At 39.6% G+C, this 15,398-nt stretch overlaps 1 protein-coding gene across 1 annotated transcript in view; it reads right to left on the bottom strand.

Annotated features, from left to right (window-relative positions):
* Positions 1-3,548: 3,548 nt before the first annotated feature.
* The window catches only part of RGPD4 (RANBP2 like and GRIP domain containing 4), a 76,434-nt gene continuing 64,584 nt past the window's right edge, over positions 3,549-15,398 (bottom strand). The window contains exons 23-29 of the mRNA XM_074991022.1: positions 12,904-13,106; positions 11,485-11,743; positions 10,551-10,646; positions 8,423-8,568; positions 6,357-6,630; positions 5,894-6,228; positions 3,549-4,037 (exon numbers count right to left, since the gene is read on the bottom strand). Of these exons, the coding sequence (XP_074847123.1) occupies positions 3,732-4,037; positions 5,894-6,228; positions 6,357-6,630; positions 8,423-8,568; positions 10,551-10,646; positions 11,485-11,743; positions 12,904-13,106 (1,619 nt within the window). The 3' untranslated portion in view covers positions 3,549-3,731. The remainder of the gene's footprint in view (positions 4,038-5,893; positions 6,229-6,356; positions 6,631-8,422; positions 8,569-10,550; positions 10,647-11,484; positions 11,744-12,903; positions 13,107-15,398) is intronic.

The raw sequence follows: 15,398 nt of genomic DNA on the forward strand, positions 1-15,398 counted from the left end.
CCCCTATCAGGAACTGTTTCACATCTCCTGTCAGGGGCAGCAACCTAATCAGTCTCTAATAACTTCATGACCTCTTGAGAGGTCTAACCAACTTTGAAGAAGCCCTGTTCTAAGGAAAAGTAGTTCCTCACCCACCTTATGTCCACTCTCCTAGGACTACCATAATTTTCAGTGATAGCTGGTTGGCACTCTATTCAAAGACACAATATCTAAAGGTCACCCTAGAACAGTGTTTCTCAACTGGTGAGGTAGGATCCAAACTTGACTTGCCAAAACATTTCCAAGGGTCTCATGGCTGCAGCTCGTGTGGCTTCTGTCTCATAGACTTGCCTGAGATCACATCCCTAGTCCAGGGCCCCAGTCCCATTCAGGCTTTGATCCAGCTATCATGATGGGGGTGATGATCTGGGTAGGCCAAATATGAGCAAGCAGCCCTGTAACCTTGGAAGGCAGCTCACAAATTCACTCACTCAAATTGGGTCCATGGAGGAATGTGGACAAGGTAGAGCAGTGCTGCAACCTGGCTGCTAAGCCCAGGCAGCCCTACTGCACAGGAGCTCTAGGAACTGCCACTACAGGGTAAGTGCCAAGCAGGATCCAACTCTTCAGGGAGGCAGGAACTGACCACATGTGTCAGACCCTCCACTCCCAGACTTCTTAATGGGGCAAGAGAGGATGAAACACTTCCAAATGGCTCCTGCATCTATAAAGGTTGAGAATTACAAATGATATTTCAATAAAGTAGCTCAAAATATGGAACAAACTCTCTCCTGAGAGAACTGTTGGGGTTCAGAGCAAGTGCCCAAACATGGCACTGTGCAGGGCTTCTCTTCTGCTCAGCTGCTGAACACAGTGCCCTAGTTTAGTTATACTCTGCCTACTCTTGACTCCTGGGTGTGCACTTAATTACATCAAGAAAATTACTACAAGCACTGGTCAATCAAACTTGCTTGGTTAAGGAAAATTGGTTAGGGCTGACAGCCGACCATCTGGCATCAGAATACTGCCACCAGACTGATCACCAAGGTACAGCAAATGCCACACTGCAGGGACATGGGACATCCTGCTATTGCCTGCATATCTAAAATCGTATAGGAACAGTGCTGGCTACTTCCTAAGAAAATTTGCTCACAGGATGAGAGAGAGATTCTGCCCCTACTAGCAACTTCCACAATAATATGTGGCCCAGAGTGTAGCTATCGTAACACTGGGCTTTTATGGTACTCCTGGTGCAAGCTTAACAGGTTCGGATGTGACATGGTTCACTGTGTCATCATTAAGCATGCCTAGGGCAGTCTATTTGTGTAGAACTCCCTACAAGTCTCTCTAAATGGAATACTGCTGCTCTTCGGAGGTCAAGTACAGTATATCTACTGCAGCCTGAGCCCAAATATTTACATTGCAATAAACTGCACCAAGTCAGCAGCTAGGTTTTAATTGCTATGTAGACGTAGCTGACTTAGGGCTGTTTAGGTGCTTTTTCTAAGCCTTTTGTTGCTTGTCTTGCTCACACGCACTCTCTCTCTCTAGGAGGTATATAGAATCAAATCCATAGTTTATTCCTGAAATTTGCTGAGAACTATGTAGATAATCAAATGTGTGAAAAGCAAATCTTTTCACTTTTGCAGTTTTTTTTAGTTCTCAAAAACATTTTGGTAATCACCAACTCTATAATATGAACCAATTTGTAAGATAGCACAAATGTTTTATACTTCAATCTTTGTGATTAAAAGTAAACTAAGACATATATGGCTTTCCTGGCATCATGACTTAAAATTTGAGAACTTAAAGTTGTCTGCCCAAACGTTTACTATATACACATTTGTAGAATATATCAGCCCAGGCTCAATGAGCATGGTTTACCATAACTTAGGAGGAAACCGCTGAAACTAAATATCCTGCATGGTATTTTGCTTTACAAGAATTAATAAAATTTGATCAGGGAGTGGTGGCTATTTCTGATTACCAGAATAAAAGAGGTATTCTGTCTGCTCATTGGCTATACATACAATCACTTGCTTCAGCTTTGTAGAGTACCAAAACAATCCACAAAAAGGTCTCTTATAGCAGTCTTTCTTAAATCTTTTGAGGCCACAGAACACCAAACAATATATTTTTTTAGGTGGAACACCTGTGAAAATTTTCTTCAAAAAAAATGGTTAAACCAAAAAAAACCAAACGGCAACATACACAATAAAAACAAAATGAAGTAATTTAATCAGGTATAGCAATGAAGTAACACTGTACAGTAAACCCCCCCACCCTGACTTATGTGGAGGTTGTCTTCCTGTGCAACCCCATGTAAGTTGAATTTTGCCTCAGGTGGGAAGCCAGGAAACTGTCCAACGCTGCTGCCCTGATCAGTTTCCCCTCGTGTGAGCAGATGGGTGTTGGAGCCTGCCTCTATCCCACATGCTGTTTTCTATCCATCATTTATAATGGTGTTAAATGTATAAAATTAAAAACACTTTTTATAAGGGGAAGAGGTAGTCACACAGAGGCTTGCAATGGGAGGGGGTCACCCATACAAGAGTTTGAGAACCACTACTGTGGAGTGTTCATTAGGGTGAGACAAGCTTACAGAACTCTTCTTCAGCTTGAAGCTTGTCTTCACCAAGAGGAGATGGTCCAAAGAACTGTCTTCCTTACCTTGCAATTCAAAACACTGAGTTGTGCTCAGAGCCAAGATACTCATTTTATAAGGGACACTTTAAATTCACAAAAGTGTATTTAATATAGTGGAAAAAAAATCTTTCTTGGTAAACTTGAGGTACACGTAGTTACTCAGTTCTGAGCTCTGAATTTAGCACACATTTACCACAGCTGGAAAAAACCCCAGGATATTATAAAAAGCAACAAAAAGCTAACAGCATTGGACCAAAAAGATCACTAAGCACTAAAAAAGCAGTGTTTCATTTAAAATCTGAAGTTTTCACCAGCTTTTTTTACCCTGATAAGCTTTACAAGTCCTTTTAGTCAATTGCCCTTACAAGAACTTTTGCAATCAATCAGTCTCCTATATGCAAAGCAGTGATACAAGAAGAAGGGTCTCAAATTGTATAAATTTATACCACAGGAAGATCACAAGTACTCAGTCAGATTTTGACAAGAACTTTTGTTAAGCTAGTACACACGCAATAGTTCAGTAACTTCAAGGGTCAGGTACCCAAGGGGTATTTCAAACACACACCACCAGGTAAAAAAACCACAAGTTTTCTTCAACTGAGGAAAGAATTTCTGTTCAGAGAATGATCGTAACTTACTTTTGCAGCTAAACACGCTTAAGAAGGGTAAGAAAAATGAACTGCCACCTCTGCTTTTTATTTTTTTGTGCATCAGTGGAAGTAAGAGGAAACTCCTCCCATAGAGCTTTTTTAGTTTGAAGCATGATGGATAATTCTGTATTCAAAATACAGACATATCAGAGTAGCAAATCGAAACAAATTATGCATGTAATATTCCTTGTACAAACCAAAGTGAAGAAAAGACCATTGCTTTAACAAGACTAGAATTTAATTTTAAATTTTTCATATTTAAAACAAATAAGACAGTGTTTGAACTTTTATTTCACAACATGCAAAGTCAATTAACACATAAAAAAGTAGTCCTCTAGAAGACAATTTTACATTTATACATAAATTTCAATTTTAAAAAAGCTGATCATAGTCTACAACAGCTCAACTTTGATTTATGCTATTAGTGCACATATCTGTAGAATCACTACTGTGACATTATATTTGCCCACAGTCTGTGATGACAATTCTTCTGTTCACCAATCCTTTGGGAGAACCGAAAGACTCAATTGTTTTTACAACATCCATACCGTCCTTCACAAACCCAAATACCACATGTTTAAAGTCCAGGTGTTCTGCTTTTTTAAGTGTGATAAAAAATTGAGAGTTATTGGTATCCCGACCACGATTTGCCATTGACAGTAATCCAGGGCCAGTATGTTTCACTTCAAAGTTCTCATCTTCAAATGTGTCTCCATAAATGGACCGTCCACCTGTTCCATCCTGCCTAGTGATATCTCCTCCCTGAAAATATTAATCATTTATAGAATTAACTCATTACTATAATCAGCTACCAAATAGAAGAAAACATACAAGTTTTCTGACAACTACTAAACTGGAAAAATATTAAATATCCCACATCTGGATATTGACAAAATAAGGTAGAATGCTCTCATTCTTAATTTTAGACATTCATAACAAGTAAACAGAAAACTGAAAATATTAAGCACTCCTGGCAAGGACAAAGATTATTTCTGATGTGCTAAATTATGACCTAACTAACTGTGAAACCTACGGAGTCCTCTACTCTTGAGAATTACTGGGGTACTGTTTTCCTAACTAAATCTACATAAATTTGAGGTGGCCAGCATCTTACAAAATTGGGCAGATTAGAATTTCTTTGCGTTTGTGACAGGGACATTTAGGAAATTTAAAATTTGAAGTGAATGAATCGCATCCATGTATGGGCACTGCTATTTGAAACCCAGGTAGCCTTAGTTCAGTTTAAACTAATTCACTTCAAATTCACAATTGCAGTCAACGTGGATTAACCTAGCTGTCTGTGTAGACAAGCCCTTTATTTTGGCCAGCTGTTCTTAACAGCGCACTCTGCTGCTAACCCGATTCACTCTAATGCCCTTCAGACTCAGGACACTAATTTTTTTAGTCCACAGTTATATTAGCCAAGTTCAATGAGCAAATGGGTCATTGCTAGTTTGGACCATATCAGCTGAGACTACCACAAACAGGAGGAATAAAATTAAAGTGAGATGAGTTCAAATTTAAAAAAATAAATAAATAAATAAAAAAAATCAAAGAATGGAATTAACAAGTACACTTTAAAACCAAGCCTGAAGTGTACAGAGACTTTCAAGCATGTTTATTAAACTAGGAAATGGGTGGTCCATATGCTAATACAATAGGATTGGCGAGTTCTTTGTCAGCATGATAGAAAAGTAGCCTATTTGTGTGACAGTTTAGGTTCTCAATCTGAGAAATGAATTAGCAGTACTTATATGAGCTACCATACTGGCTGGGCACTCAGATATAAAAGAATACCTATTAGTATACGGTCACTGTTTGACAAAGATTGAGTCTGCAGAAGTTAGTCCAACAAATATGCACAGATGAGAAAGTGTACCTATCAGTGTGAGAAAAGTGAAATCATCCACAACAAATGGCAATTGCCTTGATAACATTTGGCCTACTGAATCTTTATTACCAATGATGCAGTGAGCCAGTGAGAACATAAGCAGACTTTCAGATTCCAGCTATATTTTTGAAGACCTAATATTTAGAATAATAATTACTTGTAAGTGAACAAGTTTGATATGGAAATTATTGCTGTACAGCAAGAGGAATCCTATAACCTTTTAAAATAAAACAAATTACAGGCTGAACCTCTGTAGTCTGGCACCCTCAGGACCTGACTGGTGCCAAACCAGAGAATTTGCTGAACAACAGGATGTCAATGTCTAGCACCATTACCAACACTTCCACTGCTTATTGGGCTCAGACACTGATGGGCTATTTAGTTCTAATTTACAGTACAGAACACTGACAGCCAGAACTGCCAGCTGTAAACAAACTGTCGGACCATGCAAAAGTTGGCCACATTCATAACTGGACATCTGGCTAACTAAAATTATGCTGGAACACGGATATTGCTGGACCAGAGTATGCAGACTAGAGAAGTGCAACCTGTACTTTTCAGACAAAAGTAGTAAGCTTGTAAACTAAGGAGTAAAAAGTCTTGTCCACTGAAATCAAACCTTTGGGAAAATCCTCACTCCATGTAACAAATAGCCTTAGCACTAAGAAATGAAAATAGGTTTTATACTGATAGGAGAAGAAAAAGAAAATCTTCAACTTGCACTTACCTGACACACAAAGTCAGGAACTATTCTGTGAAATATGGAGTTCTTGAATCCAAATCCTCTTTCCCCTGTGCATAGGGCCCTGAAGTTTTCTGCTGTACGAGGAACAATATTTGAAAATAGTTCCATGGTTATGTGTCCTAAAGGTTCATCATCAGCAGAAACCTCAAAATACACCACAGGGTTGGTTTCCTTCGACAGTTCTGCTGCCAGGGATACATGTACTCTTTGAAGTTCTGACAAATTTTGTTGGCATTCTTCAAATCTCCTCTTGAAAGAATCAGCCATTTCTTGGCTTTTAAATCGAACTGCAAGTTGTTCTATTTTTGCTTCGCCATCTGCAATTTAATTACCAAACACATTAGAATAGGCTATTCTACACCTGTGTAAAAAATGTATGTCATATAAATTAGGAAAAAAGTTCAGGTGTTTAAGTAAACTACACCAAATGCCTTCTCAAACTCACCAGCATAATCTGTGGCAGTCCACACTAGAGCATTGTTTGATGTATTCAAGGGCTTTAAATTCATTGTTTTTGTGATTACATGATTTGCACACACTTTGAGAACTTGGTCCCGTCTCATTAAAATCCTGTAATATTTCTTCTGCGTATGGAAGAGAATCTTTATCTCTCCAACTCCACGTTCTTTCCACTGACTGACTTCTCTATCCCATCTATAGAGTTTTGCCCTTTCTTTGAAGAGAATTTCTTCATCTTCTTCTCCAGACTTCACCTCAACCTAGAAAGCAGCAAAAATAGCATATTCATGCATTTCATAGACAGCCACTGTCACCAGGATTCTACTCATGCATTACACAGAATGGGCAATCGCTTTTTATTATTCTGACTTTAATCCCTCCTCTCTGCATTTAAAGTTTCCCACACAACATACTTTCTATTTAAAATTACGCATGGGGCAGCTCTGTAGCCAGAGAAAATGTAGATTTTGTGGAAGGTGAGTTTGTCACAGTTTGCAAATTTATTTTTATAAAGTCATCTGCCAAATACTGCTTGGCCTATAAGATTTATATTTGTGCCAGAGTGTCCTGGGCACACTTTAGGGCGTGGTTTCTGGCACAGCAGCGATTTTCTATAGGTTTTTACATCTCAATGCTTTGGCAGATGTCCAAGCCAAATGTAAGTTTTGCTGGGACACAAGAGAGTGTTGGAGTTTACATTTTTTATATAGCATTACACAGTTCTGTGTTTTATTTTTAGCAGTGTGCTACACTAGCTGCAGACAAGAGAATGATCTCAAATAACTTGTTTTCTTTAACTAGTAAGAAGTAGAAGGTGCAGAATCACATGTTCATTAAGGATTTGTACTTGCTTTGTTTGGCTGTGCTAAGTTCAAATTTCTGGTCTCCTTACTGAAGTTAAAAACTAATATTGATGAGTTCTCTTTTGGAGAAAATGAAAACTTCAGAAGATCAGACCTTACAAACAAGTGAGCCAGTAAACAGAAGAAAAGTTGTTAGGGGAAGGACAGATACAAGAAAGGAAGGCAGAATGGAAGAGGTAAGGGAGATGAAAAGGAGAAGGACAAGGGGGAAAGATGATTGAGGCTATGCATGTTAGAAATGGTAACATGGACACTGTTACAATTTTTACAAATAAAGCAAAAATCAAGTTTGTTTTTAGAACAGATTTTAAATACAACCTAAAATAGACACCTCATAAACCTTTCTAACTTCACCAGTTACTATACTGCATTCTCTGTAGATTAAAAAAATGGTGCTATGGGGATAATGGCCCTAATGAAGTTACATAACACTTCCTCCGCTATTCCGCCTACCATCCACTATAGGTTTATCACTTCCTGCCAGCTCTCTGAACATCTTTTTCACTAAGGTTTAGGTGAGAGAGGAAGAATATAACAGTGGGATATACCAGTCTTATTAGCATGCGTTTGGGAATGGCTGCATCATTAGTAAGTGGTAAAGCCATAAGAGTTCTGCAGGTCAAAGCAGCACTCTAACAAATGTACGCCTATGATTCATTATGAGTATGCCCATGTGCATCACAATAATTTTTATCATTAAGCCAGTGCTTAACTTTTATCACCCTGGGGCACACTTCAGTACTCGTTACAATTTCATGGCACACCCAATATTTATAACCCAGTCTAACTAGGCTTCCCCAGTTCCCCGCTAAACCCAATCCCTCATCACTCCCCCACCCGAGCCAGGCAACCCCCAGCTCTCCTTCTCCCTCCCAGTTTCCAATAAGATGGAGCACACCCTAAAAGTTACTAGTCCTGATATTTTGTCCATTCAGGGCCCCAGGAAAGCAAAAAAAAATAGTTTTAGAAAAAGCAGATGCTGGCAGCCAAGCTGAGTGAAATGCAAAGCCTACTAAAGCGGGGACAATTTATAACTGTAAAATACTTTGTTTTACTAATAGCTCATGGCCTTTTTTTTTGCAGGCTTCTTTTTGTCCATCCAGGGCCCCAGGACAGCAAAATTTGTTTAGTTACACAGACATGCTTGTTTTAAGAGAAATTTTTTCAACTATGACCAAAACCATCTTACCTCTGGTAAGGACACTATAGGTTCGAAGTGGATGTCATCACTATGTACAACTTCTTCATCACTACAATCATCATCTTCATCTCGTTTACTGGCTGGCTGTGCTCCAAAGACAGCTGCTCCCGTATTTGCCCATCTGAAGTTATCATCTAGTTATGAAAAGTTTAAAAAGTTTCAGACATTTTTCCATTCTCTCCAATGGGGACACACTTGGCTATTATACACAGTTTAACTTTCAAAAAAGTATACCATTTCTAGAAAAAATATTTTGTTTACATGTATGCTGCCATTTATAATTTAGGCTATGTCTACACTAGAGGAGAAAGTCAATTTTAAGGCACTTTGCTCAAGTTTTCAATGCGATTGTCTTCACGGTGAATACCATTAAGTCCGATCTAAGGAGTGCTAAGGTCAACATTCTTGCATCAACCATCCAATAAGGCGTAAACACCAAGCTCAAATTTAAAGTGTCAGATTAATGCTAGTGTGGAAACAGCTTCTTTAAATCAAATTTTATTTGCCTCCAGGAGGTATCCCACAATGTGTACCTTAAGTCAGCTTTCACCTCTGCTGTTCTCCAGGTGTGCAGGAAGTAGGAAACAGGAAGACCAACATTTTGAATTCATTTCTTTATGATTAGTGAGGCAATCACATTTAACCATAAAAGAAAGCTCTCCTGATGGCTGCATGCTGGGGCCAGGGTCTCAGCTAGCTGGCTGGCTCCTGCCCCACCAAACCACATGGCGACTTGACTGCTGGGACCAGAAAGCAGCACATCAGACAGTGGGGTGACATGTCCTGCCCTGCATGGGATGAAGGCTTCTTCCCTAAACAGGATGTAGCAGGAGATGCCAAGGAACTTCTTTTCTGTGCTTCACATTTGTACAAGGTAGCCCCCACCCCCCACAGCTGCCAGGTGGCTGACAGGCTAGCCAACACCCCAACACACGCCGGCTGGGCAGTGCAGATCATGCTTCCAGACAGCACCACGTCCTGGCCTGTGCTGGGTGAAGTCTTCTGCACTTCATCTTTTCCAGGTGCTCACCAAGCATCAGGGGCTGGGTTCCCAAGATGGCAAAGATTTTCAGGGGCTGGCTGGTGAGGCAAAGCGCTGGGGAAATGGCTCCCCCTGCAGGAAAGATTTTTGGAGGCTGGTTGGCCCCTGTGAGGCAACACGCACCGGGGCATGGCTAATAAGAAACCAGATGACTGTACCATGTTGACAGGAGCCTCTGCTGGCCCCTGCCAGTTGAGTTATTTGGGGGGCACCCTCCCCCACCTGCTTTATGAAAGGTGGTCTTTCACCAGGAGAAAACGAGTTGAGGTACCTTTTGACATGGCACAGTCAGCTGGATGCTCCCAGAGCATATGGTTGAAGACCATTCTGACCACCACCTGTTTGGCTTTCCTTCCCTTGGCATTTCCTACTTTCCTTTTCAGTGAATAATATTAAGTCTTTCCCCTACTTCACATGGATCTAGATTCTTGGTGTTCTTTCACCAGGGGAAAACTAACTGAGCAACCTGTTATGGTTTTCTTTCCTCTTGGTTTCACTACTTTTCCTTCTGAAAAATGGCCCTTAGTTTTCAATGGGAGGGGGATAAGGACAATGCAACCTGGAAAGATAACAGTGGGTGTGCTCTCAAGACATATTTGGTTAAAGGGTCCATAATAACGGACAACTCAAACAATTTCTCTCATCGGAGAAAGAGACTTCTGAAAAATGGCCGTTTGTTTTCAAAGGGAGGATAATGGGGGCAGTGCAATGTGAGAGGATGACATCACACCCCAACCACCTGCATGGCATTTTTTCCCCCATAATGCACCTGTAAAAAGACCCAGAATGCTACAGGGCTGAGGGAACGCTGGGATAGGTTCCCACAATACACTGCTGCAACAGTTAAACTCTGGCAATTTAGTAGGGTCAAGTTGTCTTCATGGGGAGGTGCAGATACTCAAACTTTATAAAACCCAATGTTACAAAGTCAATGGATAAATTTGAGTATTTCGTAGTGTAGACATAGCCTTTGTACATTATGGACTAGTACAGAGTCAATGCACATGAATACTTGACAAAGTTACGGCAAAAGTAATTCCCATGTGAATCTGTCACCAAAAGCATGTGTCTTACCTTTAGATCCAAAAGCAAAATCCCCTGAAGTTGAAGCTAGATCTGCAAATGACAAGCCAGAAGTAGTGCCAAATCCAAATGCGACTGTTCCACTTCCTATCACAATGACAGAAAGGTGTAAATGAAGGAAGGAAAGCCTTGAGGGGAAGGAACTGGCAGGGATGACTTTCACAGTTGCATATCTGTAACTTTGTAACTGTACATAACACCAAAATCCAGAAAATAATTGATACAGCTGTAAATCCAGGGATTACAGTAAACTACCATCTCTTCCTTTCCATGAGAAGGCCAATGTATATAAAGGAACCCAGAAGAATCAATCAATCAATCAATGTCAAAATAATTTTGGAAGAAGGGGGCTTTCGAAATTGGGGTTTCCTTTCAAAGGAGCCCCATCCACATGGCTAGTTTGCAATTCAAAAACAGCACTTTCAAGGTTCCGGGTGGCTGCTGTTATGCAAATAAAGCACTGAATATTCATATCAGTATCTCATTAGCATTTTTCATCTGCTTCATTTACATTCCCCTCTGAAAGGGAGGGGCATGTGTAGACATAGCCTTTAAGAGGCAATTATAACTATGTCTTTGCAAAATTTTAGAGCCTATTAGCTTTGCTACACTCCCTAAGTCGTTCACAATTACAGTTAGTCAATATTTAATAACCACATACTGTGGTATGGTCTCATATATTAGAATTACCTTTGATGCACAAAGAAAGCAGTCCTGTAGCACCTTAAAGACTAACAATTTTATTTATTACGTAATGTGTTTTCATGGGTAATACCCACTTCAGATTATGCTCCTTTTTCTATTTATTCTTTTGATCAGTACAATAATTACAAGTATCTAAGTAGAATAGGTAGCATTCTAAAACTCAATCTTGGTTACATACACTTCTACAGAGACGTATGACTAAGCACCAGAAGTACACTACCTTGATTTGTGGAATCTATTAAATTTGGATCATTTTCTTTTTTTGATGACAAATCAACAGGCTTGTCATCACTTCCTGACAAAGTCTGTGATGTGTGCAAGGATTCTGTGGTTGAGTCTTCACATTTAGTGGTTGAAGGAACAGATACTTCAGCTTCAGAGCCTGGTTCTTCACATTTAATGGTTGAGGGAACAGAGACTTTAGCTTCACTAGTACAAACTAAATCAGTTGAACTGGTAACGTCATTTTCCACAAAGTCCTAAAAAGACGACAACATCCGCATAAATTCTTTTCAAAGTTGCCTTAATAGCATTAGAAATGGAATCTCTTCCCTTGCCTCCCTACACCCAAAAACAAACAGGAGCAAGAATGCTGCAGAAAGGTGGTGCATTAGAAAACTATTTAAAAGCTACCACACTTTAAAAGCTAAAACACCATTAAAGCCTACTGACTTTGATGGGATTTGCAGGTAATCAACATCTTCAGAAAAAATAAGGCCATAAATGCTCATGGACTTTGAGGGGCGAAGTACACAAATTGCAGGTCAACATCTCTACTGATTACAAAATCTCTTCCAAGTGGAAAAATCTTTGGGAATCTTTGGCACTACAACACATATACCAACTAGCAATATAAAAGTTAGTACCCAAAGTGCCTGAGCAAGTAGGCTAATAGACTTCAGAATATTTCAGAAGGAATTCTTGTTGTTAACGGAATGAAGTTATCGCTTAGCACTATTGAAATTTTATTCTGCCATTATCTTTATACATTAAGTATAGTAACATTTTGATTAAACTGGAAAATTGTCCTTATGTTCACATTCTTAAAAAAAAGCTAAAGTAATGTTAAAATATTACTTTTCTGAATCTTAAAAATCAAACAAACAATCCTCAACTCCGTGAAATCCTCAGTTCTACAAAACGTTAATGAGACTCAGTTTACAGGGAGACTGAAAATTGGTAATGCTAAAGGACTTTGGAAAATATGATGTGCTAAAGTATTATAGAAATTCCACATATATATTAAATACCTCATTGTGCACAAATACATTTTTAAATTCTGCAAACTTAAGTTTTTTAAAAAAAGTTTCAAACATTTTGTCTCAGATTGTATTTGTTATTTGATTTTAAAAAATTCTCAGGGGAAACCAGAGGATTCTAATACACTATGACTGAAACCAAAAGGAAAATGTTTCATAAGTAGTCCCAAAGTTTCAGATGTCTCTATGACAGATTCACCTATTATTCTGATACAGGAGAAACTTAGTTTGCTCTTAGTTCTTGATGTACACCAGATATGCGATTTGAAAATGCTAGTGTTATTTCAATAAATGTACAGGATATTCATGCTAGTTCAGCATTAACTGATAAGGCCACCAAAATTAAATAGAAAAGTCATGCTTTGAATTTTAGTTCCTACTTTGGCTTCTTGAACTTTTTTAAGTTCTGCCTGAAAGTCTTCCAGATTGTCATTATCCTCATCAGTATCGCTGACAACACCACAGAAAAATGTAGATGGAAGCTTTAGAGTTTCTGCTTTAGCCTTCTCTTCAGGAGTTGGTTTCTTTTCCCAGACAATAACACACTCTCTCTCATTCTCTGGTTCAGTTTCTCCCGTGAGTCCTAGACACGGAACATGAGAAGTTACAGAAATGTAGCAAACAGCAGAGTTTCAAAGCAAAATTTCTAGGATGCAGAGTATGAATAATCAGTCAATTCCTACTTTAAAGCATCCCAGAAAGGAGATCTCAGCTTCTAAGTCATATTTTACCAATTGTAAATGTTAGCCTTTTCTTGTTTTAACTTAAGCAACTTGATCCAACTGGAAATACTCCATCCATTTTTGAGCCCTCCATTGATACTAGATGTTTAATTGGACTATAGAAGGCTGCCAATTTGCAACTATTTCGCCAGCAGACAATTTGAGTAGTTTGGCTGAGGAAGAATCTTCACAAAAAAAAGAACTCATCTTCCAAATGCCCAAAACCCTTCCACCTCCAAGCTCAAAAAATACCATATACTTTTTTTTTTTTTTTAAAAGTTTCCAATCATGACGAAGTAATATGCAGGGCAAAATGAATCCAAACAAGATGGGTGTTGATTTCATGGTGAAGTTTTCTACTAGAATGACATTTGTTGCCTCTATTTTTGTACCATTAACTTTTACATGATTATTTAAAAAAGTCTATTCATGAAAGGTGCCACAAGACTTTGGACTGAAAACTAATAACATCACATCTATGATATCTCTGTTCTGACTGGAAGGTACATCTATACTCAAGGGACGATCAGCTCATTCAGCATTGATGTTCCAGGGTTCTATTTAGCCTGCCTAGTGGGGGTTGTGCTAAATCCAGCCATCAGGGCTCTACCATTGGCCCTGGTATTCCTCACTGTAGCAAGCAGTAAGGGAGGTTGATGGGAAAGTGTCACCCGTTGACCTCCCACTGTGGGGATGGCCAGAATAAAAAAATTTATGATACGTCAACTCCAGCTATGCAATTGTCGTAGCTTGAGTTGTGCATCTTAAGAATCAGCTTTTCAGCCAAGTATAGACCTGGCCTGAATCCTCCAAAGTTCAGTTACAAATATTTGGTGGAGAACTGGTAGTCTTTAGGCAAGAAAGGACATGCTATGTCTTGTCAGCTTGTTTTGATGTACCTGGGATGGATGCTGGTATCCTTCAAGGTCTGTCATGGGTTCCAGATGTCCATTATTTAGGGACAATGTGGGGCATGGAAGGGTGTAGGATGTCTAAGAATCTGGGGTTTCTCCATTTACCACATTACATAGCATGCCCTGGATCATCTTTCCCATGTACGTATTGTTATCTTGGAACAATCTGAAATCGCCCACTGAGGCAGGCACAGGGAATTCATTGCCTCATCAAAGGAGGATGCTTGATCACACCAGGGACCAGTTCTTCATCAGGTAGCTAATATACCTCCTCACTTTCTTCTTCTCTCCTGTAACTGAGGCTGCACTAGCTGGCTTTGCCAGGAAGACATACTGCATCTCTTTTGGTAAGAAAATTTACCTCTGGAAACAGTAAAGGATGCAGGCTTTCTACAGTATAGCTGCATATCACAGGGTGTCCACTAGAGTAATAGTTGGAAGGTATGAACATTGAGATGGGGACATATGCGGGTGAAGGGTGAAAATACCAGCAGGGTATGCCTGGTCACTCCCAAATCTCTTCCTCTCATGGGAGTTTTGTCTAGACACCCTTCATGACTTCCACTATACTGTCCAAGAAGTGGAAGATGAAAGAAGATGTTATGAGTTTCTGCTGTGTCAACAGGATGATGGAACACACATCCTCTACTGAAGGGCTCAATTGGGAAAGCCTGCCTTTGAAGTGGGAAAAGGTGGATACTGGGGAAAAATTTTTTTCATCTGATGTAGCAACAACTCTTGGAAGGTGCTTGGATACCACGTCCTCAAGGAAAGGCAACTTGGCACCAGGCCTGCAGATCTGTCACTTGGTAGTAAAGCAATTATGTTGGGTATCAACTCAAATTTTCAAATCAGGAAAACACTGTTCTGAGTTGCTTATCACAGAAGTACTGGGAATCAGTCTTCAGGAACTGAGCTACTGGTACAGACATAAATGCAGTCTACACATTTTGTGGAAAGATAGCTCTCTAGCTTGTCAGGCTTTTGACCCTTCAGAAGTTGCGTTCAAGTTGACAAAAATGTGGTGGTTCTTATGTATTGGTTTACTAGCCATCACAGAACAGAACAGCAGAAATGTAGCTGTTTTATTTTGCTAGAATACAGACTAACACGGCTACCTCTCTGTTACTAGGCATCAGAGAAGACAAACTGTGCTTTGTTCCTTTGCTGGGGCAATGATCCTTTCTGCCCAGAGGATGGTAATGTGAGACTGGTGGCCAGTGGCTGGGGCTTCTTAGT

Source organism: Carettochelys insculpta, chromosome 1 (genome assembly GCF_033958435.1).
Source record: "Carettochelys insculpta isolate YL-2023 chromosome 1, ASM3395843v1, whole genome shotgun sequence".
In the NCBI taxonomy this organism is placed as follows: domain Eukaryota; kingdom Metazoa; phylum Chordata; order Testudines; family Carettochelyidae; genus Carettochelys; species Carettochelys insculpta.